At 54.1% G+C, this 27,290-nt stretch overlaps 1 protein-coding gene and 1 non-coding gene across 4 annotated transcripts; one reads left to right on the forward strand and one right to left on the reverse strand.

Moving 5' to 3' along the window:
• The first annotated feature begins 15 nt into the window (after nucleotides 1–15).
• SMPD4 (sphingomyelin phosphodiesterase 4) lies at nucleotides 16–23,056 on the forward strand. 3 transcript variants are annotated; one of them, XM_028528850.2, is made up of 20 exons: nucleotides 16–379; nucleotides 2,665–2,748; nucleotides 4,144–4,230; nucleotides 5,323–5,465; nucleotides 5,615–5,690; nucleotides 5,981–6,089; nucleotides 6,199–6,251; nucleotides 6,768–6,919; nucleotides 9,637–9,769; nucleotides 11,942–12,013; nucleotides 14,971–15,057; nucleotides 17,782–17,927; nucleotides 18,642–18,732; nucleotides 19,035–19,135; nucleotides 19,697–19,860; nucleotides 20,349–20,554; nucleotides 20,912–21,142; nucleotides 21,387–21,518; nucleotides 21,691–21,819; nucleotides 21,947–23,056. In XM_028528850.2, exons 2-20 carry the CDS (start codon nucleotides 2,710–2,712, stop codon nucleotides 22,274–22,276), a joined length of 2,481 nt encoding a protein of 826 aa, XP_028384651.1. In that variant the 5' UTR covers nucleotides 16–379; nucleotides 2,665–2,709; the 3' UTR covers nucleotides 22,277–23,056. The 3 variants fall into 3 exon arrangements, with proteins under 3 accessions (XP_028384651.1, XP_028384653.1, XP_035869509.1); XM_028528852.2 differs by lacking the exon at nucleotides 14,971–15,057 and having other exon boundaries at nucleotides 17–379; XM_036013616.1 differs by lacking the exons at nucleotides 16–379; nucleotides 2,665–2,748; nucleotides 4,144–4,230 and having other exon boundaries at nucleotides 5,381–5,469.
• LOC114510541 lies at nucleotides 8,124–8,230 on the reverse strand. The gene has a single exon (XR_003685701.1). It is a non-coding gene; the product is annotated as a U6 spliceosomal RNA (small nuclear RNA).
• Nucleotides 23,057–27,290: the final 4,234 nt, after the last annotated feature.

Consider the following 27,290-nt stretch of genomic DNA (forward strand, 5'->3'; position numbering starts at 1 on the left):
TAAATCCTAGTGTGACGAAGGGAAGCCAATGCACAAAGTGTAATTGTTCCGCGCCAGGACGCCCCTTTGGAGGAGCGCTCTGAGGGCCCTAATTAACAGCTTCTCCTGATGCGCATGCGCGCTGCTCGCCGCAGATTCAGTGCACAAGTTTAGGCTTGAGGGGCGCAGAGGCATCGCACCTACCGCGCACTCACACGCAGAAGTGAACCCATCAACCTGGGCCACCGTCGCTTTGCGCACGCGCCATTTGAGGTAGCGGCGCGTTTCCCGCCAGGCTAGGGGGCGTGACGCCACGCGCAGCTTGATGACGATACCGCGGCGCCGGGTAACTGAATGGTGGCCGCAGACGGTGAGATGAACGAAACTATGGACTCCACAGGTGAGTGGCCAGAGCCACGCGCAGGATGGTCCCGCGTCCCGGCAGCCTCTCCGAACTTCCGCCGAAGCTGTCTCAGTTCCTCCGCGAGCCCCGGGTTCGGGCCGGCGGGGAAGTCGGGGGTCCGGGCTGCGCTCTCCTGCCACCTTCCCGCGCGGCTCGCCCATGCCGTCCCGGTGGGTGCTCGGTTAACGTTCGTTGATTGAGTTGAGAGGAAGGAGAGCTTTGAGTTCAAGTTTACTCTTGGACTCAGCAAACCGTGTAGGAGCAAGAGCTGGGTGTGAGTCTCAGCCCGAGCCTTCTTCCCTGGGAGGCTCGATTTTTTTCGAGCCTCAGTTTCCTCACCTGTGGTAGCTTAGAGCAGCTAGGGGGAGTCCTTGGCAGGAGCATGATGTGCTTGACAGGATCGGCGACCGAGGGCTGCCGCCCCCGGAAGAAACCCCCAGGCAAGGTCCGAAGCAGCTCTTGCAAAAAGTGGTCTTTGAAGTGGTGGGATGAAGCAAACGCTGGGTGCACAGTGCAGAAGGGGGTCATGGGGGGCACCTGCCTGTGGCAGGGCCAGAGAACAGACGCTGCTACCCTTGGAAAGACTCCTAGTTTGGCGCCTCTGGCCTCATTCCTTCAGGCCTTGCCTCTGCAAGCTTCCTCTGAGCAAGGAGGTGCTTTCACTTCATCTCTAAATCTCTGCCCTTTGCAAACAGTTCAGGATTTTATAACGCTTGGTCATTTTAGAATAGCTCTCTTGGCCATTTGATTTAGGACTGAGGTGTTTTATGTGTTTTAAGTCTTTCTCAAAACTGGAACTGAGAGTTAGTTTAAGAGTTGAGCCCTGGCTGGTGTAGCTCAGTGGATTGTGTGCTGGCCTGTGACTGAAGGGTCGTGAGAGGGATTCCCAGTCAGGACACACGCCAGGGTTGTGGGCCAGGTCCCCAGTTGGACGTGTTTGAGAGGCAACCGGCTGATGTATCTCTCATAGGTCGGTGTTTGTCTCCTTTTCTTCCTCCCTCCCTTCCCATCTCTCTAAAAGTAAATAAACAAAAAAAGACTTGAGAAAAACCTTGGAAGTCTTTGTGTTGCCGAGTGGCAGATAGGCACATCTGTCAACCCCTCAACTGCCTACGCAACCCCCTTGCACCCAGCCACTCCCCACCCAAGTTAAGCTGTGACTTGCCCCCTCAGTGCCTTTACTCAGGCCATGGGCAGGGCTGTGCCAGGAAAGCCGTCAGTTAGCCCATCCTTGGAACGAGGCAGGCTTCCTCTCTATGCAGTCACGTCTGGATTATTTCATCTCCTGACCTGAGCGGGCAGAGAGGTAGGAGTATGGAGAGCTGCTCCTGACTCTCTGGTGGCCAGACCAAGGCTCCTGTGGCAGGGCTTGTTCACCCCTCCCTTCGTTCTCCTAGAGCACAGGTAACAGGGGAGATTTACCCACCTGTCTCTGTGAGAGATGGGTGGTGGGGGGGGGTCTCTGTATTTGAATGTTGGTTCTGCCATTTACCAGCTTGGTGAGGGCCAGGGCCTTGCCTTCTCTCTGTCTCCGTTTCCGCATCTGTACTGACCTTGTAGGGTTGTTGTGTGGATGTATTTTCTTTTTCTTTTCTTTTCTTTTCTTTTTCTTTTTGCGTAACAAATTTAGCAGCTTAAAATGTCACCCCTTTATTATCTCACAATTTTATAAGCAGGCTTGGAATTCTCGGCTTAGGGTCTCACAAGGCCGAAATCAAGGTATGGGCTGGCTTTGCTCTTATCTGCATGCTCTGGAGAAGTATCTCCTTCGAAATGTATTCAGGTTGCTGTCAGAATCAAGTTCTTGGGAGTTGTAGAACTGAGGTCCCTGTCTCCATGTTGGCTGTCAGCCAGAACAGCTGTGTTTTATTTTATGGTCCACTGACCTGACCCTTTAATGGTGTCTGTGAAGTCCCTTCACAGCAATACCTAGATGAATGTTTGATTGAATAACCAGGATGGGCACTCGAAGGGCTACCTTTAGAATTCTGCCAAACACCGAGAATTAAGTGAGAAATACATGGAGAACCCTTAGAACCAGGCCTTACATGTAGCAAGTACTATACAGGCACGGCCACGAGTTCCCAAGGATTCACCACCACGGAGTCGGCTCTGATGCTGGCTGCTGTGGACCTCGTGAGAACAGCATGTTTATAATGCGTGGGGCATGGCAGTGCAGTGTGTGCTGAGTTACACACAGGTTCTCCTGGGCATTGTGAAGCAGTGCAGTAAGTATTCTGTGGTTGGCCAGGTGTTGAGATTTCATCCTTGCTTTTCCACAGTGGTTTCCTAAGACAGCCATTTTCAACTCTCCACGGGAGGCTGCTATGGCGTTCCCTCACCTGCAGCAGCCCAGCTTCCTGCTGGTAAGTATCAGGTGCCCCTGTGAGTGCCCACATAATGGTAGTTCCAAGCTGGGGGACTGGAGAGTTCTTTCCATTGGCTTAAACTCCGCAGTGGTTGTTTGGGGGGCGTGTGATGGAAGTAGCACTGCACTTGGGATTGAAATCCTTAGGCTGCCTCTGCCTCTGCCGGACCTTGAATTTACTCACCCGCTGAGCCCTGGTTTTCTCATCTACAAGGCGAGTTGATTCAAATGCCATTTTCCCCTGCTTCTTGGGGTGTGAGGAAGAGCAGTGACTCAAAAGGATGTACATTTGAATTTTTAAGTACTGTAAATTCTTACACAAAAGAGTAATAATTACAATTGTCATCAGTGAAAGATAGCAGGACACCGCTTTGCTGAGGACGACCAGGCCTGCACTGTAAATATTAATCATGATGCGGAGAAGTTGAGCGTGAGGCAAATGTCAGTGGTAAAAGTTTCAGATTTCAGTTCCCAGAAGATACTTCACGTAAACATTTCTTTGGAAGGACATTCTTCCTCAGTGAACTCACTTGGGCCGATAGAGCCAGTCCTGGCCTCCACAGCCCAGGTCATTGGCTCTGACTGAGGCCCCAGGGACTCCACCCTTGTCTGGAGGTGGACAAGGCCTTAGATAACTCTTTGCTGAAACTCGGGCACTTCCTCTCGATCTTCATTTGTGCAGCGGCTTCTTTTCTTGGTGTAGTCAGGATTCGCACACCCCATGACCTCGGGTAGATTTCTTCGCTCTGTCCCTGAATGCCTTCTGCTCTTTCCGTCGCCTTTGTGATTAGTGCCAGCACCTGGCTGGAGCCGTCTGTGGTTTTGAACCTGCCTGTTTCTTCAGGTTGTGAAGGTTCAGTAGGTTCATTAGCTACTGAATAAAGGATAGTTTGGTAAGGGCTTAAATGGCAACAAAAGACACCCTCATTTCATTGGACATTCTTACCGACGATCATAGTCGTGTGAACTGTGGGTGGGCAGTCACACAGGGAATTTCCAGTTCGTGCACACACACCTGGTGGATGCTGTGGTCTGTGAGGGGAACCCTGCTCCCAGGGGCCTCTCCTGGGTGTGGGGCTGACCCCCTGCTTATGGGCCAGGCAGAAGTCGATTTTATTTGAGAACGTGCAGCTCTTTGAGGTAACTGGCGATGCCTCACAGTTGCTGGTCTAGAGAGCATGGGGCCTCAGCCTCTCTTCTAGTAGCATCCTTTAAGTCACTGACACGTGCGTGACCTGACGTAGGAGGTATTAGGGAATCAGGCCAGTGGTGTGTGTCTCCCTCCTGAAGTCCAAGCCTGCCACTTGGGCTTCTGTTTTGACTCCAGCCAGAATATCATCAACAGCCGCCAAGCGAACATGCTTATGATTTTTTTTTTGGTTTCTTCCCCTAGGCTAGCCTCAAAGCTGACTCTATAAATAAGCCCTTTGCACAGCGGTGCCAGGACTTGGTTAAAGTCATCGAGGATTTTCCAGCAAAGGTACAGCTCTGCTAGCTGTGGCGTCTCTTCGAGGCACGTCTCATGGCGTGTCTGTCACTGCCCTTGACAATGTTGTTGCAGACCCCGGTTCCTACCCCCAAGCACTGCCCTGCATGGAGGCCTGACCTGGCACTGTCACTGTGACGTTTGCAGACACATGTAAATGTGTGACTGTGTAGACCAATGGTTTTCCCTTATGGACGCTTCCATCCCACATGGGGTGCTTGGCAACATCCAGGGACAGTTTTAGTTGTCACATGGGGTTGGTGCTACTGGCATTGAGTGGTAGAGGCCAGGCGTGCTGGTAAAGCACCTCGTAATGCACAGGACAGCCCCCACAACAAAGTGTTCAGCTGAAAATGTCAGCAGTGCCGAAGGTGACAAACCTGATCTGAGCACCGAAAGTGTGTTTGTATCACCCCCAGAAATGTCCAGTAATAAATGGGGTAAGTTCAAGAAGCCAGCCTGGAAAGGGGCAACTGCCAAATAAATGGTGGCAAGTCTCGGTTTCAAGGGCTCACTCTGAGAAAGAATGTTGCCACCTTTTATAATAAAGTTCTCTTCAGATGAGAAGTTTTTGACATTTTTTTTTAAAGATTTTATTTACTAGAGAGGGAAGGGAGGGAGAAAGGGAGAGAGAGAAATATCAATGTGCAGTTGCTGGGGATTATGGCCTTCAACCCAGGCATGTACCCTGACTGGGAATCGAACCTGTTACACTTTGGTTCACAGCCCGCGCTCAATCCACTGAGCTATGCCAGCCAGGGCTAGTTTTTGACATTTTTAAGGAACTTTAAAGACGCTGACTTGTGTAACTGGCCCAGATAAGAAGCAGCACTGCTCAGTATCTCATGGGGCCACCGTGAAGGAATCCACAGTTGCTGTGCCTGTCGGTGCAGCTGTGCCAGGGTCCCTGAGGGTGCCGGGCTATCCGTGGGCCTTTGGCCCAGGGAGTGACATCCCCAGAGGTCAGGTCCAGCTAGGGAAGTGGGCAGCGCGTGATCCACTGGAGCTGGCACATGGCCCAGCAGTGGGCTAGTGGGCACTGTCTGCAGCAGGCCCGGCCAAAGCCCAACTCACACACTGTTTTAGGAGCTGCATGCCATCTTCCCGTGGCTGGTAGAGAGCATTTTCGGCAGCCTGGATGGCGTTCTCCTCGGCTGGAACCTCCGCTGCTTGCAGGGACGCGTGAGCCCTGTAGAGTACAGCCTCGTGATGGAATTTCTAGACCCTGGGTAGGTAGGTTTGTCACCTGAGGAACTGGATGTGTCCTCTGGCAACCCAATTTTTAAATCACTGTATTTTTCAAAGTTAAGAAACCAGTCAAAGCAAAGTGGTCTGTGGTTCATTTGCCCTATTCTTGTTGGTTTAATTTCATGTTCAGTGGCCCAATGATGAAGTTGGTTTATAAACTTCAAGCTGAAGACTATAAGTTTGATTTTCCTGTCTCCTACCTGCCCGTAAGTAAGCCATGGGGGTGAGAGCTGTGCTTGGGGCAGAGAGCCCTACCCAGTGGCTGCAGGGGTGGTGGGTGGGCAGGGGCCCTTGATGTTTGCCGATCTTTATGAGGAGGACGTGAAAGATTCCAAGTAAAGACTCTTTGGCTCAGGTGCTGTGCAGAGCATAGTGCTGTTCCCACGGGCAGGGTCCATGTGCTGGCCGCCACCTCAGCAGCTTTCCCAAAGGGCTGCGCTGCATGTGGGGCGCCAAGCCGGAGCCTGCCTGCGAGCCTGCCTCCCTCTCCCCACAGGGCCCCGTGAAGGCGTCCATCCAGGAGCGCGTGCTCCCTGACAGCCCTCTGTACCACAACAAGGTCCAGTTTCCCCCCGCCGGGGGCCTCGGCCTGAACCTGGCCCTCAGTATCCTTTGCTGGTACCATGGGTAGGGAGGCCGGGGTGGCCAGCACAGTGCAGGGGTTGGGGTGGTGGCCCAGCAACTCTGCCGTTTGCCCCCTGATGCTGCCTTCAGATCCGTTCGAGTATTACATGTTCTTTTTCGCTTTGAGCCTCATCACTCAAAAGGTATAGAAAGAATTCCTCTCTGCAGAGCGATTTTCTGGAGACCCTGTGAGGGTTGGGGGCCATGGCCCTGGGCTTTTGTTTTCATCCAGCAGGGGGAGCTGGGGACCTGCCTGGGAGCCGGCTGCCAGCCTTTCTTTGCCTTCCGTTTCTCCTCTTCCTTCCTTGCCTCCTTTCTCTGGATTCTCCTCTCCTTCCTCCTCCAGCCTTTGTCCTTCTGATCATCCTCACAGAGGGGAACAGTCGGGTGGGCGGACTTGATAGGGGATGTGTGCTAACCTAGGCACCAAGAGTGGCAGGTGGGGCTTCCTGCAGGAGGTGCCCACTGGATGTTGGGACGGGTGGGACTGCGGGTTTCGTCAGGGTGTCTGGTGGGAGCTTTTCTCCTGGCACCACCCTCAGTGGACTGGCCGCGGGCACAGCCCACATCCCACATCCCAGGGCCTTCGTGTGATTGCTGGGCTCAGCAGCCTGGGCCGCTGCCCAGAGCCACGCACTGACTCAAGTTTTGTTTCCCAGCCACTCCCTGGGACCCTCCACGTCCGTACTTCAGACTGCGCCTATTTCATCCTGGTGGACAGGTACCTGTCGTGGTTCCTGCCCACAGAAGGCAGCGTGCTCCCCCCGCTCTCCTCCAGCCCAGGGGGGCCCAGTCCCTCCCCAGCTCCCAGGTAGGCTCTCTGGCTACCCTGGCCCTTCTGCAAGGGAACGGCCTGGTCGGTAGGCATTGCTCATGGGACAGTGGTGCCACTCTTTGTCCAGGGCTCCCTGGTGTTTCCTATGTCTGAGATTCCCCAACCCCAGCTGCCATAGCACGGACCAGAGGGCAGGGGTGAGCAGGGGTCTGTGTTTTGGCTTTCAGTGGCCATCCCTGGTCAGTGGTCAGGCCCTGTGGCTACAGGGCTCTACTGTGAGAACGGGCTACATTCTGCCCATAGCAGCCCTCCCCACAAGCAGCAGCTAAGCCCTACCCTAAGGTGGTAAGAGGGTGGCAGGTGACTCGGAGCTGCACGCTGGTTGAAGGTGCCGGGCTGGTAGTTCTGGAAAGAAAGACCTTGTAGGCAGCCTCAGAAGAGCTGACCTGTGGGCAAGTAAGACTGTCATATATCACTTAATGATGGGGATACATCCTGAGAAAAGTGTCATCAGTGATTTCATCGTTGTGCAAACGTAGAGCATACTTACACAAGCCTCGATCGTGTGAGCTACTGCACACGGAGGCTGTATGGTGCAGCCTGTTGCTCCTAGGCTGCTGCACGCACAGCACATCACTGAGTGCCGCAGGCAGTTGTAACAGGATAGGTTCGTGTGTCTAACGTAGAACAGGGGCCTGGCCGGGTGGCTCAGTTGGTGAGAGCCTCATCCTGATGAGGCGCCACGGTGGCGGGCTCCACCTCTGGTCAAGGCGCACAAGAGGCGACCAGTGAAAGCATCAGTAAGTGGAACAACAAGCCCATGTCTCTCTTTCTCGTTCTGTCTCCCTTCCTCTGTCTAAAAGTCAATTGATAAAGAAAAGGACTTAAAAAGTAAACATAGAAAAGTTAAAATGTGGTATAAAAGGTGACACCCCTGCACAGGGCACTTCCCCTGCTTGGGGCTTCAGGACCGGAAGTTGCTCTGGGCGCGGCAGTGAGTGGGTGGTGAGTGAAGGTGAAGGCCTAGAACATTACTGTGCACTGTCGTCGGCTTTATAAACTCTGTACACTTAGGCAACGCTGAACTGGTTTTTTAAAAACAGCCCAGTTAAAAAAAAAAGAAAAGGAGACCAAATAATAGTGCAGTGTCACATTCAGAGACCCCTAGGCTGCAGAAGCCTCCCAGCTGCGTTGTAGCTGTCAGGAGGCTGCCGCTGAGTGTGTGCGCTGTGGGCTCTTTCCTTTTCTTTAAAGCCTCACGCATGTGTGAGTCACCCTTGCGCAGGGGCCACGCTAATGTTCTCTGGATCGGTCCAGTTTTAGTAGACGCGCCACTGAAGTGAGCACGCGCTGTGTTGTTGGCCAAAACATGACATGAGGCACGACTGTAAAGGGAATCTGAGAGCTCCAGACCCTGGTCTTGGCCTGAGCCAGAGGTCCCGGGATGGAGAGCCTTTCGTGCCGGTCTGAGCAGACTGGACTGTGCTGAAGGAGTGTGTGCGGCCGATCTCAGCCCTAACGTGACCTGGGGCCTTTGAGCTGACCCTCCGCAGGAGACCGTCCTGCCCCAACAGCCACTGCCTGTGCTCCTCTGATCCTCCCCCGCCTCCCTGGCCCACTGCTTCCCTGGGAGGCGGCAGGCAGGCTCTTTCTTGCACATGCTGGCCTACCCCACACCTGGCGCGCGCCGTACCCCAAGCTCACATGTGTGGACAGAGGCACCCAAGGAAAGGGGGGTTGAAAGGGGAGGGGGGGGACTTGGGGTGGGCCAGATTCACGCCCTCTCAGAAAGGCAGACTGCAGCTGCCAAGTGGTTTTCTGACACTGATTTTGTTTCCTTGTTTTTACATATTTAAGACTTACAAAAACAGTTGCTATTTTTAGACCCTTTGTGGGTCTACACAGGTTCTTTATATTATGCATAGACCCAGATCTCCAAATTGTTTTTATCCTCTATTTATATGTGTTTTTTCTGGGCCCTTAAGTAAGTTATAGACACGATGCCCATTATCTCCTGATATTTCAGAGTGTATTTCCTAATAGCGAGTTCACTCCTTCGTAACCACAGAACTTATATCCAAACCAGGGAATAAGTGTTAGTTCAAGGCCACTATCTAGTCCTCAGGCCCCACTAATAGCTGTCACCTAACCAGGATGCAGCGCGGGGTTACTTACTACATAGAGTTGTCTCTCTAGTCCTCTTCAGTCTGGAACTGAATCTCGATCTTTCCTACCTTGACACCTTTGAAGCGTGAAGTCTAGGTGTGTGTGGAGTGCCCTTGACCTGGCTTCTCAGTTATTTTCTCAGGTTGGGTGTTGTTTGGTGGCAGCACTGGCCCTTGGGGGCAATGGGCCCCATTATTGGCAGCATTAGCTCGATCACTGGGCCAAGGGGGTGTTGGCCGTGTTTTCCTGCTGCAAAGTTAAGTGCTTTGTGCCTAAATTCATTGAAAAGGGGGATTTAATGGGAAGATACAGACTCTGCAGTTATCACTGGTGTTAGCAACCCTTGGCCAGATCAGTCATTAATACGAGGGTTGCTAAGTTGTGATTTTTTTTTCATTTTCATCACTTCTGTGTTGATTAGGGACTCTCGTCTTCCCATTATTTATTTGTACATATCAGCACAGACTCGGGGGTCGTCGTGTGATTCAGTGGGTTGTAGCTGTTCCTGTGGTCATTGATTCTGATGTCCAGGTCGCCCCTGGACAGTGGGAGCCCCTAACAAAGGCCTGTGTCGGTGTCTCCCTCAGGACACCATCCATGCCTTTCGCTTCCTACGGCCTCCACCACACCAGTCTCCTGAAGCGACACATCTCTCATCAGACATCTGTGAACGCAGACCCTGCGTCCCATGAGATCTGGAGGTCAGAAACTCTGCTGCAGGTGAGGACCACGGGGGCTCTTCCCTGCTTTCATTTCAGATAAACGGCTCAGCCACCTTCCACCCCGGGGGGCAGAGGCTTGAAGACCTCCGTGACGTTTAGAACACAGACGGGAAGAAACTTACCCACCTGCCTAACCTGTATCTCATTGGCAGTGTTTGTCATCCCAGGATGCCCTGTCCACCCAGATTTGTTTGTTTTTCTCATGGTGGTGTAAGCAGTGCCCACTCCTGCAGTTGCCAGTGGGTCTGTGTGAATGCTCTCCCCACCCCCACCCCGCCGCACTGACCCACTCCCGTGTGCTTAGTGGTGCTTTCTGTGGTCACTGTCCTGTGGATAGTAAATGTTGCCCCGGCAACATTTTCATGATGCTGAATAGAGTTCTTTGAAGCCTTCACCTTGGTCAGCAGGCAACCCCCAGCCCTTCTGTGTCCCCGGTCCACCTGGGAGGTAGCAGTGCCCCTTGTCTGCCCTTGTGCGGCTCCAGGTTCTCCTGCAGGCTTGGTCCGGCTCACTGCCGCCGCACAGTACCGGCCACCACCCAGGCCTGGCTGTCTCACCTTGGAGAGTGAGGTCCAGCTGGTTCTGACGCAGGATTCTGCGGCTGAGTTGGTAACAACAGACATTGTTGGCAACGTGGAATGTGGATAAGATGGGATTCTGACCCTCCCACCTTGTGTATAACTCTTGGCGTGTGGGTTGCTGTGTTTTTAGAGGCTTCTATGTTCTTGTCACAGCTGGGAGGTGGGATGGCTGGAATCCATCTTCCCTGTTCCCCAAGGAGCCTGGTGCTTCAGATGGCTCCTGGTCAGTGTGGACTGTGGGCTCCGCTGGCCTGGGGCGGTGGCAGGTGACCACGGCATGGCCTTATAGGACAGCACTGGAGGGGTCTGTCCTGGACTGAAATGCTAGTACTTTTTTTCTTTAAAGCTTCTTTCTAAGTTACAGTAAAATACACATAACATAAAATTTACCATCTTAACCATTGTTAAGGGTCTAGTGTAGTGTCCAGAAAGTGTGCAGCCATGTAATGCAAGAAATAGAAACATTTATTGAAGAAAAAATATGAGAAATATTATACATAGGACAATGACACTTCCGTTCCCTTCAAAGTAAGTGCCCTGCGACCTCACACAGTTCTCCTGGCGTCTCTTTCACTGTTCAAAACGCTGTGAAATCCTTTGTTGGAGCCACCATCAGCTGCCCCGTCGTATTTTCCTGAATCTCGTCAATGGACTGAAATCTCTTCCACGGTGGCTGCATCATTTCATGTTCCACTAGCAGTGCATGAGGGTTCAGTTATTCCCCTCCAGCGCTCATTATTTTCTGCTTTTTTGTTATAACCACCCTTGTGGATGTGAGGTGGTGTTTCACTGCAATTTTGATTTGTGTTGCTGGAATAATTAGTGGGATTGAGCACCTTTTCATGTCCTGTTGTCTGTTTGTCTATCTTTGGAGAAATGTCTATTTAAGTCCTTTGCCCATTTTTTAATTGGGTTGTTTGTTTGTTTTTTGTTACTGCATTTTAGGCATTCTGTATATATTGGGGGCATTAATCCCTTATCAGATACATGAATTACAAATATTTTCCCCCACTCTGTGGGTTCCTTTTTTTTTAATATTTATTTATTTTTTTAGAAAGAGGGGAAGGGAAGGAGAAAGAGGGAGCGAAACATCAATGTGTGGTTGCCTCTCATGCTCCCCCTACTGGGGACCTGTCCTGCAACCCGGGCATGTGCCCTCACTGGGAATCGAACTGGCAACCCTTTGGTTTGCAGCTCATGCTCAATCCACTGAGTGTGGGTTGCTCTTTTACTCTCAATAATATTTTTTGATGCACAAAAGTTTTTCATTTTCATGAAATCCAGTTTGTCTGTGTTTCCTTTATTGCCTGTGGTTTTTAAGTAATGTCTAAGAAACCATTGTCAAATTCAATGTCATGAAGGTTTCTCCCATACTTTCTGCTAAGAGTTTTATAAGTTTGGCTCTCACATTTAGGTCTTAGATCCATTTTGAGTTAATTTTTGTCGTGGTATTAGGAAAAGGTCCAGTGTCATTCATTTGCATGTGGATATCCTGTTTTTTCAGCAGCATTTGTGGAAAGGACTGTCCTTTCCCCCATTGGTCTTGACACTCTTGCTAATTCATTTGACCACCTGATGCTCTTTTGCAGGTTTTTGTTGAAATGTGGCTTCATCATTACTCCTTGGAGATGTATCAAAAAATGCAGTCCCCTCATGCCAAGGTATGTCACCACAGTTTTTCTTTCCATCCCCTGCTCTGGTCCTGGTGTGTCTGGTCAGCCTGCTACTTCTTGTCCTCGGTGTCAGTCAGTTTCCAAGGGCTAAGGGACCCTTGATGGTGGGGAACAAGCCTGCCACCAGCCCTCACTGAGATGCTGCACTGCAACTGCATTTTGTTGTGTGGCCGCCTCACACCCAAGGGCTGGAGGCCTGTCCCCTCTGGGGTCCTTCCGAGCCACGTCCAGAGCCCCCTTCCCAGTAGTGGAAGCAGATGAGGTGGTGGTGCTTGCACTGTTGGGGGCAGGGGAGCTGCTGATGCTCCTGGGAGTCGCATCTGGGTCCCCCTCTACCATCATAGTGCCTCTTTCTGCTGAGGGGGCGCCCAGCAGACACCCACTACCCTGGTTCTCCACCTCCTCCAGAGCATCCGCAGGCTTTTTGGTTGTGGGGCCTGACGCCCTCCTGCATGTGGCCTGGCCTGTTTCCTCTCCTTGCCTTTCCCCCTTCTTTGGCTGGGCTGCATACTCATGTGCAGAGGTGTGGAGGGGGTCGAGACCCTGGCACCCTCCCAGGGTTGCTGTCCCTGGGGCCCATGGCCCACTGGCCCATCAGGAACAGAACGGTTCTGTTCGGTTAGTAAGGTGGGCACTTGGGTTCATGCTCGGAGAGACTGCAGTGCATGGCTCCTTAGACTTGGCTTTTTCGTCACTGCCAGACAAAACCCTCACAAGCTTCCTTAAGAATTAGGACATGGGGTTTGTTTAAAAATGGGAAATGGCTGTCTGTAACTTTCCCTCCGTGATTCTGGGAAGAAGTGGCGGTTCTGTTCCTGCTGCGGAGTCTCAGCAGCCAGTTGCGTGGCCCCAGTGCTCTCCGTGTGGAGGGCTGGGGTGCGGCCCCCCCATCACTGCTCTTCTGAAGTGCAGGGCTCCCCGAATCCCCTTCCCTGATGTCACACAGGAGGAGGAGGGGAACAGGGGGCTCTATTCCGGGCTGGGCCTCTCACGTCACAAAACTCTTGCGCTGCCCTTCCTGCTTCCAGAGTGGACTCTGCATGTTCCTGGCTTCCTCGTGGGATCCTGGGAGGCTCGCTCGCCCTGTGCATGTGGCTTGGTCTTGCAGAGGCAGAAGCCACTTCACTGCGTTGCCTTCCTGGTCTGCTTATTCTTGGGTCTTCTGAGCCAGTGGAAACACGCCCACTTTAAATTTTAGCAGATGTGTGAGGCAGAAAGGCCTTTCTGGGCTGTCTGTCACCTGTGAGGATTCTGAGTCCACGTGGGGAAGGGGCAGTAGCCTTTCTGTGCTGGGACAGGGGGCCTTCCCCTTCTCCCCACATTTGCTTCCTCTTGGCCAGACCACGGGGCCAGTGAGAGCTGCTCAGAATGGCTGGGAGCAGGTGGTGGGGAGGGCAATGGTCATTCCCACCAGGCACCCAGGGACATTCAGCCCTTTGCCTCCTATTGAGGTAGAAGAACAAAACCTGAAAAAACAGTGTGTGGCAGAAGCCGGGCAAGACTGCTGTAGAGGTCTGCTCCATCTGCACCATATGGAAATCATGGCAAACGCTGGTTTTAGGGAAGCAGTTAAGCGTAGCTCCCGGAAGTCCCCCAGTGTGCCCGTGGCTGGACTGGGTGCAGCGGTGCATGCTCGCTCCCTGGAGGCCTGGCCTCCACCCCACCCAGCTTGCTGAGTGGCGCTTCTGGAAGGGCAGTAAGGATGGCTATAGCCCTGCAGGCTGGTGTGGAGCTGCCCTGTGTCTCCACAGGCCAAGGCAGGGACCCAGTAGGAAAACTGTGCCTGGAATCCTCACCGAGGACTGTAGTTGAGCCCAAGGTCTGGCCCAGAGGAAGGCTGTGAGCAGCTAACACCCCCTTGCTCTGCTCCTTCCCGTCCTTGCTCTGCGTGTCTCTGGTTGCGCCTGTCTCCTTGGAGTCTGGCACACTTATTCTGCCCTCTCCCGTGTGACGCACGCTGCTCAGGCATGGCCTTCCAGGTCAGGGTGTGTGCTGGGACTGCCTCTGGGCTTGGCTGATGGAGGGCTGCTTTCGCGGGGAGGCAGGGCGGAAGGTCCCAGGGTGGGCCAGACAGCATGCTTGCTCAGCTGTCATCCCCGTGTCCCGGGCTCAGGGCTCCAGCTGCCTCTGGGAATGTGTGACCGTAGCCAGATTCTTGCCATCGGGACTGATGAAAGTCTCCATGTATCTGGAGGCTGGGAGCCCCTGGTGAGGTAGAGGCTGGTCTTCCCAGAATTAGAGCCAGGGAGCATTTGTGCCTCCTTTAACCGTATCCAGAATGTCCACTGTGGAGGGCGTTTGGCAAGGCCTGGAGGGCTGAGCCTGCACTCACCTCCGCACCGCCTTTCGGAACCAGCCACCATCAGGACAGAACACTGATTGGATCTTAGACACATAGGGAGTGTGCTGGCAGATTTCTCCTCAGGGCAACCCAGGGAAGTCCAGTAAATTTCATATTTTTGTGTTCTCGGCAGGAAGGTCTCCATCTAGAACTGGCTCCTAAGAAAGTTTCTTTCCTGAGCCTCGGGCCTTCAGGGCCTTGGTGGTTGGCTGTGTGTCCTAATGAGGCACCTGGGTTCCTGGCGGGTTGCAGCGTGCATGCGCAGTGCTAGCAGGGTCAGGGGAGAGCGGGAGCCTCTGGAAGGAAACTGAGGCAGGCCGGCTTCAGGGAGCTGGAAGGTCCCTCAGGCCCCAGTGACCTAGAGGGTCTGTCTACTCCTCCGCTTGGCAGGTGCCACTGGGAGGGGCTTGGTCTGGGTTGCTGAGAGGGTGGTCTCACTGGCCTGAGGTTGGTGGGCCGTGATTATTAGGATTGTCACTGACGTGCTTTTGTTTTTTGTTTTTTTCTCCTTACTTATGGGCTTTCACTTTTTCTTTCTTTCCCCACTCTCCCCTTTCCCTCCCCTTCTTCCACCCTGTCTGGCTTCTGTGTTTTGTTGTCTCAGCTGGAGGTTCTGCACTACCGACTCAGTGTCTCCAGCGCCCTTCACAGCCCTGCCCAACCCAGCCTCCAGGCCCTCCACGCCTACCAAGTACTGGCTACTCTTGATCTGTTCCGTTTCACCCCTGCCCTGTGGTGTAAGCCACAGAGCTCATATCAGTGCAGTGGTAAAGCGAGGGCATGGCTGGGAGCCTGCTGGGGCTGCTGCAGAGACCTTGTTCACACAGAGCAGGGTCCTGGGGCTCAGGGGGGAGCCTGGCCTGGCCTCCAGGTTTGCAGAGTGGCCAGGGTTTAGGATGTGCAGCCATGTGGCAGGGAGTGAGGCACAGGATCCCTGCTGGCTGTGGGGTCATCAGATCTGCCTGGCCAAGCCTCAAGGCAGCTGAGGTGTCACAAGTTCTCGGGTGTTGTGGGGGCTCCATGCTTGGCCCTGATTCAAGGGAGCGAATATCTCTGCCTGTGCCATGGCCTGCCTCACCCTGCAGTGCAGGCCTGGTACTGAGGAAGTGACCGAGCATGCAGGGGCCCAGGGGCCATGGGCAGTGCACCTGCTGACCCGAGCCTCTGTGTGAGGCAGAGGGGCAGGAGAACTCTGGGCTTGGCCCTCTCACCTGGAGATGCGGTCGGTCCCTGCGCAAGTAGGCCTGGCCTTCTACAAGCTCAGCCTCTTGTGGACGCATGGAGTCCTCCACAAGTGGACAAGAGTGAGCTGTGACCTCATGAAGATTGTGGTCTGCTTAGGCAGAAATGACCAGTGTGATAGATTAGCGGTCAGCCCTGCAGGGTGTTTTCTCATAGCTCCCTCATGTATGAGATGAGCCCGGAAGTCTGGGCAGAAACGGCCAAATGGTGTGTGTGGAGCCATGCTCACAGCCAGGGCCTGTTTCACATAGCACTGGATTTGAACTCAAGGTACAAAATCTTGTTTTGCTGGGGTGGAATAGTCAGCGTGCAGCACATAGCAGGGTTTCTGCTCAGAAGCAGCCGCAGCTGCAGTGAGAAGGGAAGAGAATGTTCCAGAAGGTTTAGCATGGGCCAGCTGACCACAGGAGTGGGTGCCGCTCCAGCCTGTGTTGGGAGGATCTCATTCAGCTAAGGGAAGGATCCCTGGAGAAGTGCCTGGCTGCACTCACTCCACAGCCGGGGCCAAGAGCCCTGGACTGGGCTTTGGAAAAGTGTCCTTAAAAGGTAGAGGAGGCCACCTGCAGCTGTAGCCAGAGTCCTGCGGGGCTTTGGCTCAGGAGGGTGTGGAATTGGAGGAAAAGACTGACTTGACACACCTAGAGGGAAGGTAGCTGAGGGGATTGCGGTGTGATTGCTGGGGGCCTGTGGCGGGGAGCCTGGCTCTCCAGGAACAGCAGGAAGGACGGGTAGAGAGGGAGCAGGCATCCCAGTTCCCCTGTGCGTGTCCTTGGAAGGGTGAGCGGCCAGGAATGAGAAAGGGGAGGGCTCTTGGCCAGGAGTTACGGCCTGGAATTGATGCCCTTCTAATCTTTTTTAATCCTCACTGAGGATATGTGTATGGATTTGAGAGAGAGAGAAACATTGATCAGCCACCTCCCATATGCAGCTCAGCTGGGGGGATCGAATCTGCAATCTAGATACATGACTGAGAATGGAACCTGCAACCCTTTCGTATATAGGGCAACACTCCAACCAACTGACCCACCCGGCCAGGGCCCAATCTTATTATTGTTAAATAGTGCAAATTCATTGCATAAAGGCTTAAAAATGCAGATAAGCAGAAGAAAATTACCTTCTGCTCCATAGTATCATCCCTAGATGTAGGGACCTGCAGGGTGTGTCACCTTGGCCTGTGGTGGCATTTCCATGACAGGGAGAGCTGTGTAGACAGTACTGGGAGCAGAGCCCAGCAGGCTGGCTTCCTGAGCCCGTGGGGGTCTGTGTCACTGGGTGCGCCAGGAGGTGGGGCCTGCACCAGCCTCAGCACCGCTCTGCGTTGGGATGAGGCTGCCAGACCTCTTCCAACAAGTTTGTTGAGACCCTAGAGGGCTGGGGGTGAGTGTGGGGAGAGGAGTATGTCAGCCTGGACAGCCAGAGTGTGTGGAGTGGGGGCAGTGGGTCCTGCCTTCCCATGTGTCCTCTGTCACTCAGGGGGCTCCACCCTGCACTCTGCCCCTGAACAGCTGGCAAACAGGCTTTTCTCTCAGTTCTGGCTCTCAGAGATCCTACGAGGACTCTGCATCAAGCATTCGGCTCACGAGATGGCGGGTGGTCTGGCCTTTGGGGTTGCGCTGACTCCAGGTTCATTAGCACGGGGAGGGCTGTGTTCCGGAGGGGGAGCAGCAGGAGGAACCAGGGAGTGCTTCACCTGGAAAAGGGAAGCCATGGGCCACAGCGAGCTGTCTGCACATACCAGGGAGGCCGGGGAGTATCCTGAGTCCAGATCCCAGATGGGATGCTGGCCTGCCCGCCCCCTGCTCCTCATCCTCTGGCTGGCCAGGCGGTGAGGACCCCTGATGACCCGGATGGACAGCCACGACAAGGCACCCACAGGGGGGTTCAGATAAGGGGTTCGAAGTGAGCAGGGAAGCACTAGGCCAGCTTGTTTGCTTCAGCAACTGCCCTAGGGCACGCTGCAGGCTTTGCAATTCTTAGCCAGTCTCAGACCCTGTGGTGCCGGGGTCATCAGCGGGTGGCAGGCTGGGTGGGGCCCCAGATGGTCCTGCTTCCAGCCTGGCCCACAAATCCTGTGGGGAGAGCAGAGAGATGGGCCCTGGTGGGACGTGGTCAGACCTGGGGGTTCTATCTCAGAAGGATCTGGATTCTGACACCATGCCCCTCTCTACCTTAGGAGTCATTCACGCCCACCGAGGAGCACGTGCTGGTGGTGCGCCTGCTGATCAAGCACCTGCACGCCTTCTCCAACAGCCTGAAGCCCGAGCAGGTCTCTCCCTCCGCCCACTCCCATGCTACCAGCCCCCTGGAGGAGTTCAAACGGTAGGTGTGGGGCTGTGTGCCAGGCCGCTGTGCTTCCGCCTGCCTCCATGTCCTCCACACACGTGTTGCCCACGGTGACCTCTCCCCAGGGCATGTGGGCCAGGTGAGCAAAGGCATGTGAGGCCTCTGCAGGGTGGGTCAGGTGCGCAGTCACTGTGTCCCCTCCTGGCTCTGTCTCCTCACCCCCACCCTCGCCTCAGAGGTGGGTGGGGGCACCCAGCTGCTTCTCTGGCTTTCATAGCCTTTCCCTCCAGGCCAGCCCTCTCTGGTGGAAAGAGCCATGCTAGCGAGGGAAAGGCCCTGTCTTGTCCTCTTGTCCCTCTTGTCCCTTCCTTCCAAGTGGCAGGCAAAACCCATGGGCTGGGAAGGCCTTCACAGCAGGGCGGATCAGTTGCCACAAGAGCGAGTTCTGTGCGGCCCCCTCCCCCTCCTCAGGCAGGGAGAGGGCTGGGGCCGTGAGTCAAGCTGACAAGTACAGGAGCCACACTGTACGGCCGCCTGCATGGCCATACACGCAGAACGACCAAACGACACACAGAACGACACGCAGTTGACACGCAGTTCGACTGGACCGAACGACCCAGTGTGTCCTTGGGTTGTTCCCTAACCTCTCTGAACCACAGTCTCTCTTCCTTGGAAGAATGGGGCTAAAAATACCAAGTCTTGCCCCCAGGGGGTGCTGAGCTGCTGAGGTGCACAATTCCTGTCCTGCAGGGCTGCCATCCCGAGGTTCGTCCAGCAGAAGCTCTACCTTTTCCTGCAGCACTGCTTTGGCCACTGGCCCCTGGATGCATCGTTCAGAGCTGTGAGTGTGGGTCCTGTCTCACGTCACTGAGCTGTGCGTGGCCCCACTTCTGAAGGGATATTGAGAGGGTTAAACATCCCAGGGGGGTTACTGAGTCCCTCCAGTGCCCTCTGAGGGGAGTGCAGGCAGAAGCCAGAACCTGGTAGCCCCCAGCCTACCCCAGCAGAGTCAAACCCCGCAGCTGGAAACGTGCTTCTGCTCCCATGAGCTGCCTCCTGGGCCAGACGGCCCAAGGATCTGGCCCAGAGCCTGTCCCCAAGCCTGTCCCCCACAGCCCACTTGTGTGCACACACGTCTCACAGGTCCTGGAGATGTGGTTAAGCTACCTGCAGCCCTGGAGGTACGCGCCCGACAAGCAGTCTCAGAGCAGTGATGGCCAGGCTCGCTGTGTGTCGGAGAGATGGTGAGCCTGGCACCCTGCCCTCCCCAGGACAGCTGCTCCGGGGGCCTGCTGGGGCTCTCCTCTGAGGTCCTGCACATTGGGGGCACTGGCTGCCCCTCCTTGATTCTGCTGTGCCTTGCCCGGGACCCGGGGTTGGTTTCCGTGGAAATAACAGTCACCTGCTTCCCCTCTGCCGCCTTGCCATTATTGTCTCGTTCCGATGTATGTTCCCGCTCATCCCCAAACCTCCCTCGGCAGCTCTTTCACAGCAGCTGCCGCACTTCCCCGACATCTCCTGGCCGGCCCCATCGGCACCTCCAGTTGCCGCCTCCTGCGCATCGCTCGGCCGCCCTGGCGGCCTTGGCCCTCTCAGACAGGACCTCATTCTGGGGAGGATCCTTTGTCCTCAGTGGGCCTACATCTTATCAGTCTCTGTCCTGCCACCTCCTCTGCCATCCCCAGACTCCCACAGCCTCCATTCTTGATACCTCCATGAGGTCATGACTGGGGAGGGGGGGCAAGGACCATGTGGACTTGCCCCCAGTGGGAGATCTGGCCCCTGACTAGTGGCCCGGTCCCCAGGGCACCCTTTGTGCAGGAAAACCTGCTGATGTACACCAAGCTCTTCGTGGGCTTCCTGAGCCGTGCACTGCGCACCGACCTGGTCAGCCCCAAGAACGCACTCATGGTGTTCCGAGTGGCCAAGGTCTTTGCCCAGCCCAACCTAGCTGAGATGATCCAGAAAGGTAAGCCCTTAGCCTTTGGAAGCTGCACTTAGAGGGGGACCCCCAGACCCTGGATGTGCCTCACGGTTGTAGGGGGCCTGGCAGGGAGTGGCGTGGGGAGTCCTGGTGCCCAGCGGCAAGGTGGAGGTCTGAGCCTGGCTGAACCCTCCTTCTCCGTAGCTCAGCACGCTGGGCCAGAGTCCGGTGTGCCTGGCAGGAGGGGAGCAGATCCCTGAGCTGTCTGGCTGGTGACGCGTGGCATTCTCGGTCCTGGTCCTGCTTTCATCGAAGCCTGCTTTGTTGGGCGTTAACTCCCTGTGCTGTCTCTTGGCAAGTGTTGGCCTTCCGGCTGGGCCCAGCAGGGGCTCTGGGAGCTTCCGGACCTGGGCCCTTTGCTGCATGGTCACTGCTCTTCAGAAACCTCAGGAGGCACTTAGGGAGCTGGCCAGTGGTAACTGGGTATTTTGTGTCCTTGGAATCTGAAGCCAGACCTGTGTCCTGCCTTCCAGGCGAGCAGCTGTTCCTGGAGCCCGAGCTCGTCATCCCCCACCGCCAGCACCGGCTCTTCGCGGCTCCCACGTTCCCCGGCAGCTTTCTGTCGTCTTGGCCACCGGCCGTCACCGACACCTCTTTCAAGGTGAAGAGCCACGTTTACAGCCTGGAAGGCCAGGACTGCAAATACACCCCGATGTTTGGGCCAGAGGTCCGGACACTGGTGAGTGTGTCGGGGCTCCGCCAGCCGCAGGGCTGTCCTGAACCCCTGGGGCAGCGAGCCAGAGAGGGTGCACGCATTTGGGGGACGGAGGAAGGTTAGGTGTTGAGTACACACTGTTCCTCCCCCTCCCCTGTTTTGTTCAGTGAAGTCTAGTTTATCTCTGATAATAGAAGCAGTGTTTGTTGGAAATTTTCCACAAATAGAATATGCATCTTAGTTTTTCAGACTCTTCATTAAGTGGAGGGCACCCCTCCTGGCCCCTGGCAGGCTCCCCCGGGGCGGCCTGCTGGTCTGTTGGTGGCTGGCTGTCATGAAGCGGCTCCACCAGAGCTGGCTGACCTCCCGTCTGCCCCGCAGGTGTTGCGCCTGGCCCAGCTCATCACGCAGGCCAAGCAGACAGCCAAGTCCATCTCCGACCAGTGTGGGGAGAGCACAGCCGGTCGCCCTTTTCTGTCATGGCTGGGCTTCTTCTCAGACACAAACAGCTCCTACCCAGCCAATGACCTGGACGACATGGGGCAGGACAGTGTCCGCAAGACAGACGAGTACCTGGAAAAGGCCCTGGAGTACCTGTGCCAGATGTTCCGAGTATGAGCCGTGAGGCCGTCCCTTCCCCGGATGGGGTCCTGTGGCCCTCGTCCCACTGCTCAGCCATGGGCCCGGGCCCAGCATGGGTTCTGCCATAAGGGTTCCTGGGCCTGTGTGGGAGACGCTGGCCTGTGCCTGCAGTGCCGTGTCTGGGTCCCATCGTCGTCACTGCGAGGGGCCCAGTGGGTTGAAGAGTTTCCTCCCTTCACCTGGAAACTGAGAGCAGGTAGTTTCTCTCTGGCAGCTCAGTGAGGCCCAGCTCGCCCAGCTCACTCTCGCCTTGGGGACGACTCAGGATGAGAATGGCAAGAAGCAGCTCCCCGACTGCATCGTGGGTGAGGACGGACTCATCCTCACACCCCTGGGTCGGTACCAGGTAAGGCCCACATCCCAGAGGGGCCTAGCTCTGCGGGCCACTCCAGGCAGCGTAGCTGGGGGTCTCACCGGCCTGTCCCCATCTCCCATGAGCAGAGGTGACTCTGCTGAGTTGTGTGCAAAGGTGTGTTTCCTGGACTGCTCCTGGGGCTCACCTCTCCTGCTGCTTCTAGATCATCAACGGGTTGCGAAGATTTGACATTGAATACCAGGGGGACTCAGAGCTACAGCCCATCCGGAGCTATGAGATTGCCAGCCTGGTCCGCTTCCTCTTCCGGCTGTCCTCCACCATCAACCACAGGGTGAGTGTGAGTGGGGGGCTGCATCCTCGCCTCTGTGCCCCTTTTGTCTTAGAGCTGTGGGGAGGGGCTGGGTGGAAAGTGCGGCCCCTGCCTGCTGCCCACTTCCCTGTGCCTCTGTCCGCTCTAGTTTGCAGGCCAGATGGCAGCCCTGTGCTCCCGGGCAGACTTCCTCGGCAGCTTCTGTAGATACCACCTCATGGAGCCTGGGCTGGCTAGCAGGCACCTGCTGAGCCCTGTGGGGCAGGGGCGCACGGCCAATCGTGTCCGGGGCCCCAGGCTCAGCCTGCGCTTCCTGGGCAGCTACCGAACGCTGCTGTCACTGCTGCTGGCCTTCTTTGTGGCCTCTCTGTTCTGCATCGGGCCCCTGCCCTGCGCCCTGCTCCTCGTGCTGGGCTACTTCCTCTACGCCGCGGCCATGACACTACTGACCGAGCAGGGCAAGCCGCACCAGCTCTGACCACAAGCCAGCCACTGTCCCCACACGGCCCTTCCTGTGTTCGTGGGAGTCCACCTCCGAGCCTGAGCCCTGTCATCTTCACACTTCTGGGGGGCGCTTTCCCATAGCCTCTGAAGCACTGGGAAGAGACCCTGAAAAGAAGGTGTGCAGGCCAAGCTCAGCCCAGAAGGGAGCAGTGCCCGGGGGCCCCCGAGTTGGCGGGACAGGAGCAGTCCAGGGCCCGGCCCCTGGGCCTCCCTCCTCCCCGCAGTCAGAGGCCCCGCAGCGAGATGGCTTTCCAGGCCTTTCTCTTTTTCACCCGTGTCAGGATTTAGCCATGTGAAGCCAGGGCCCTTGAGGTGGGCAGTGTGACATGAGTCTCCTCTCCCCAGGTGACACCAGACAGTAGCTCAGCCTCTGGCTGCAGAGGAATCAAAGATCCGAAAAGAGATCGCTGAGGAAATTAAGTGATGGTTCTTCAATTCCTAATTTTAAAACAAAGTTTTGCCACCACACTTGGCAAAGCAAGGGTCAGTCTGCGTTCTAGCAATTCGAAGCTTGGGCAACACAGTTCGGCTTCTGAGGAGAAGAGATTCTTTAGGAGCCCAGGTGCTGGGGGGGTTGGCGGTGGCTGTGCCCCCACCTGGCCGGATAGGACTCTCCTCCCCTGCAGGCATAGGGGACACGACAGGACCTCCAGGTTCATTCTGCCAGCCTCTGGTCTACAACCAAAGATGACCAAAAGCATTGTTTGTACCTTCAATAAAATCAAGTGCACAAAGATAGAACCTTTTGATACCACTTCAGTATTCAAATTACATAACGACACGTTCGCTATCAGAAAGCCCCACAGGGCTGGCGCCCTTCATCGCACAGATGGCACACCGGAGAGGGCAGCTGTGTCTGGTGCGTGTGCTGGTGGTGGTTGTCCTGTTTTCAAACCAGCAGTTGGGCTGTGTGTTCCAATGTAAACTGGCATTGGGTGGCCTGTGACCGAAAACCCCATCAGGCTTGTAACTGACTGCGTCTGAACACACCCATTCTCAACCCTGAGTCTTGCAGTGCCTGGGCTCAGGCCTCTGGGTGTCCTGCTGTGCCTCAGCCCGGGGTCAGGGGGTTCACTGGAAGCAGCAGCAGACAGGCGGGTGCAGGCAAGTGGCTGTGATGGAGGCTGGGCCCCAGAGGTTGGGTGTGCAGGCCGTGTGGGCCTCCACCAGCTCAACCCCCAAGATCCGTCTCAGCTGTGATGACTTTGCCTTCTATTTGGGTCAGAGTCCGCTTCAATGTGGGAAAAATCTAGTGATCCTGGAACACGTGTTGCACTTTCTATGGCATCTGGAAGCTCAGGGGGTCACACTGCTGCTGGGAACCAAGCTGGACACATGGCCCCACATGAGCATCTTCCCAGGAGTGCCCTGGCCTGGCCCAAGGTCAGAGCTGACAGACGACTGGCTGCTGTTATCAGACTCCAAACGAGAGATGAGCCCTCTGCCCGCTGGTGGGCGGAGTGAGAGATCAGTGGTGCCATTTCCACACCACACCCCCTTCTCGGCTTCCCCTGACAGAAGTCCATCCCTGCCCACATTTCTCTTTTTTTTTTATCCTCACCCGAGGAAACATTTTCTTACTGATTTTAGAGAATCATCGGGTGGCTGCCTCCCCTATGTGCCCCAGCCAGGGATTGAACCCGCAGTCTTCTGATAAGGTCTTGGATAGTCTGTTCTCTTGCATTCATTTTTCTCTTTGCATTTCTGTTTTGGATTGAGTACCCACCCGCCTACAAGCCAAAAAGTCACTGGTTTGATTCCCAGTCAGGGCACATGCCTGGGTTGTGGGCCAGGTCCCCAGTAGGGGGTGTACGAGAGCGACCAATCTCACACTTCCTTTTCATTCTGAGAGTTTCCATGTCTCTGCTAACATACCCATCTGTTAATTCATGTCCACTTTTTCCTTTACATTCATTAGCATATTAATCAGTTTTAAATTTCATCTCTGCCACATGAGCCTTGCTCTGATGCCTGCTCTGTCTAGTCAAACTGTGTGTTTCTTATCTTTTAGTATGTTCTGTAAATTTTGGCTGAAAATTAGACATGACCTGGCTGGTGTGGGTCAGTGGGTTGAGCACTGGCCTGTGAACCAAAAGGTTGCTAGTTCAATACCCAGTCAGGGCACACGCCTCGGTTGTTGGCCAGGTTGGGGGCGCGCGAGAGGCAACTGATTGATTTCTCTGGCACATGGATGTTTCTCTCCCTCTCTTGCTTCCTTCCCCTCTCTCTAAAAATAAATAAAATCTTAAAAAAAAAAAAAAAAGAAAGTGGGACATGATGTACTGGATAGAAGGAACTGAGGTAAATAGGCTTTCAGTGTGAAGTTCTTTGTTTATCTGAGTAGGGCTTAGTTCATGTTCACTGTTTGCTAAAATCACGGGTGTCAGAGGCACAATGTTCTCTTATGCCTTTGTTTTTGTCTTCTCTACTTGGGTTTTACTATAGGCTTATTTTTAAATTAAGGCTGAGAGGAGCAGTTCTTTCACTGTTTCCCTGTTTGTACTTTTTAAAGATTTTATTTATTTATTTATTTTTTAGAGACAAGAGAAGGGAAGGAGAAAGAGAGGGAAACATCAGTGTGTGGTTGCCTCTCACACATCCCCCACTGGGGACCTGGCCTGCAACCCAGGCATGTGCCCTGACTGGGACTCGAACCAACCATCCTTTGGTTCTCAGCCCACACTCAATCCACTGAGCTACACCAGCCAGGCCAGTTTCCCTGGTTTTATACAGAACCCCTGTTGATGTGGGGAGAGAGGGAAGGTGGGGTGGGCTAGATTTGGGTATTTCCCTTCCTCCAGATGAGTTGGTCTCTGCTAAAGTCTCAGTCAGTTTAGCTCTTAGGGTGTTTTTTTATTTTTGGTGGGGGGTGGGGGGCCGAGGCCTAGTAAAGAACAAAACGTTGTGAGCATATTTCAAAATGGCTACTTTCCTCTCCTTGTGCTGGGACCACAAGGAGATTTTTCTTCATTCTTCCCTATAGAACATGGTAGAGCTCCTGGAGGCTAAACTCACCAGTGTGAGGGCCTGGTAAGACTGGGCCCTCCCCTTGGATTTTTTAACTCCCAAAGCGAGCCCCAGTGAGCCATGCCAGCAATTCCTTGACGACAGTACAGACTTTCCCACAGGTTCCCGGGAGGCCTGGCTCCAGTGAGCTGTGGCTCTCTGTGTCCACCCGTCTCTCCAGTTGTGGGCCAGTCGTTTGCCCTGTGACCTCAGTCCTCTAATGGATCTAAGAGTTACTGGTTTTTGGTTTATTCAGCTTTTTTCTTTTTGCGTTGATGGGAGTGACAACTTCAAAGTTCCTTATATGCCAGACCAAGAAACCAGAAGTCCAGATATGTTTTTAGTTCTAGGATATCCTTTTAAAAACAAACCCTGAATGTTGAGGCTCGGTTGGTCGGTCATTGTCCTGCAAAGCAAAAGGTCACAGGTTCGTTCGATTCCTGGTTAGGGCACGTACCTGGGTTGCAGGTTCAGTCCCTGAGAATCAACTGATTAATGTTTCTCTCCCTCTCTTTCTTCCTTCCCCTCTCTCTAAAAATAATAAATAAATAAATAAATACTTTAAAGATGTACATGCATACATATACTCTCCCTATTATTTTGAAAAATTCCTGATGGTTTCAATCACTATAGCCATTTTTTTCTGTAGCTTTTTTAGGATTTTTAAAAAGATTTTATTTTTAGGGGGAAGAGAGGGAGAGAAACATCAATGTGTGGTTGCCTCTCAAGCACCCCCACTGGGGACCAGGCCTGCAACCCAGGCATGTGCCCTGACGGAATTGAACCAACTATCCTTTGATTCGTAGGCCTGCACTGAATCCATTGAGCCACACCAGCCAGGGCAGCTTTTTAAATACATTTATTATAAAGCACTTTTCTGTTAATTCTATTACCTAGAATTGTTTGTGGATCTGTTTCTGTTGACTGAATCTGATTTTTTTTCCTCTTGACTCAAGTACATTTACCTGTTTCTCTGCATGTCTGGTATTTTTCTTGTATTTCAGACATCACAGATAATGTGCCATAGAAACCCTGGGTTCTGGTATAATTCTCTGAAAAGTGTTTTGTTGTTGTTTTCCTCTCGGTAGAGTTGAATTACTGGAAGATCACCATGACCTTGTGGAGGCTTGGCTTTAAATTTTATCTGGGCAGCCCTGGCTGGTATAGTTCAGTCGACTGAGTGTGGGCTGCAAACCAAAGGGTCTCTGGTTCGATTCCCAGTCAGGGCACATGCCTGGGTTGCAGGCCAAGTCTCTCATTTAGGGGCATGCAAGAGGCAACCACACATTGATGTTTCTCTCTTTTTCCCTCCCTTCTCCTCTCTCTAAAAATAAATAAATAAAACCTTTTAAAAAAATAAACTTTATCCGGGCAGATATACTTTGATTTTTCCCACAGTCTTGGTGCAAATCCCTTATTTCTAGAACATAGTCTTTATTCCCAAGGTAAGGCCCTTTTAGGGTTAAATGGAAAATTAGGTGTTTACCAAGCCTTCCCTGGAGTTGCCAGAAAATGAATCTTCTCACTTCTATGCCCTTTCAGCTCTGTCTTTTCCTGGGATCCTGGGATTTTTATCCACACACGTGCAGTTCATGCCAGCCATCTATTGGAAGGGAACTGCAGCTTCCCACCTCTCACCCGCTGAGGATCCAGACTACCCAGCATCCCCCCCTCAATTATCAGCTGTAGCAAACTCATCGTCTTCCTCCTGGAGCCAATAAGACTATAACAGCTTCTTGAGGTCTGGCTGAGTAGAGAGAGCCCTCAGAGGATTTTAAAGACTTTATTTATTTATTTTTAGAGATAAGGGAAGAGAGGGAAGCATCAATGTAAAACAAATACATCGATCAGTTGCCTCTTGCAACCCCCTCCCCCAACTGAGGAATCAGCCTGCAACCCAGGCATTTGCCCTGACTGGGATTCGAACCCATGACCTTTAGGTTCTCAGGCTGGCATCAATCCACTAAACCATACCAGCCAGG

Source organism: Phyllostomus discolor, chromosome 13 (genome assembly GCF_004126475.2).
Source record: "Phyllostomus discolor isolate MPI-MPIP mPhyDis1 chromosome 13, mPhyDis1.pri.v3, whole genome shotgun sequence".
NCBI classification, from domain to species: Eukaryota; Metazoa; Chordata; class Mammalia; order Chiroptera; family Phyllostomidae; genus Phyllostomus; species Phyllostomus discolor.

Excerpts from the sequence above, each read along its gene's own strand:
- SMPD4 (XM_028528850.2), top strand. The coding sequence starts at position 2,710 with ATGGCGTTCCCTCACCTGCAGCAGCCCAGCTTCCTGCTG. Across the intron at positions 2,749-4,143 it reads AGCAGCCCAGCTTCCTGCTG|GCTAGCCTCAAAGCTGACTC; the intron begins GTAAGTATCAGG and ends TTCTTCCCCTAG. Across the intron at positions 4,231-5,322 it reads TCGAGGATTTTCCAGCAAAG|GAGCTGCATGCCATCTTCCC; the intron begins GTACAGCTCTGC and ends ACACTGTTTTAG.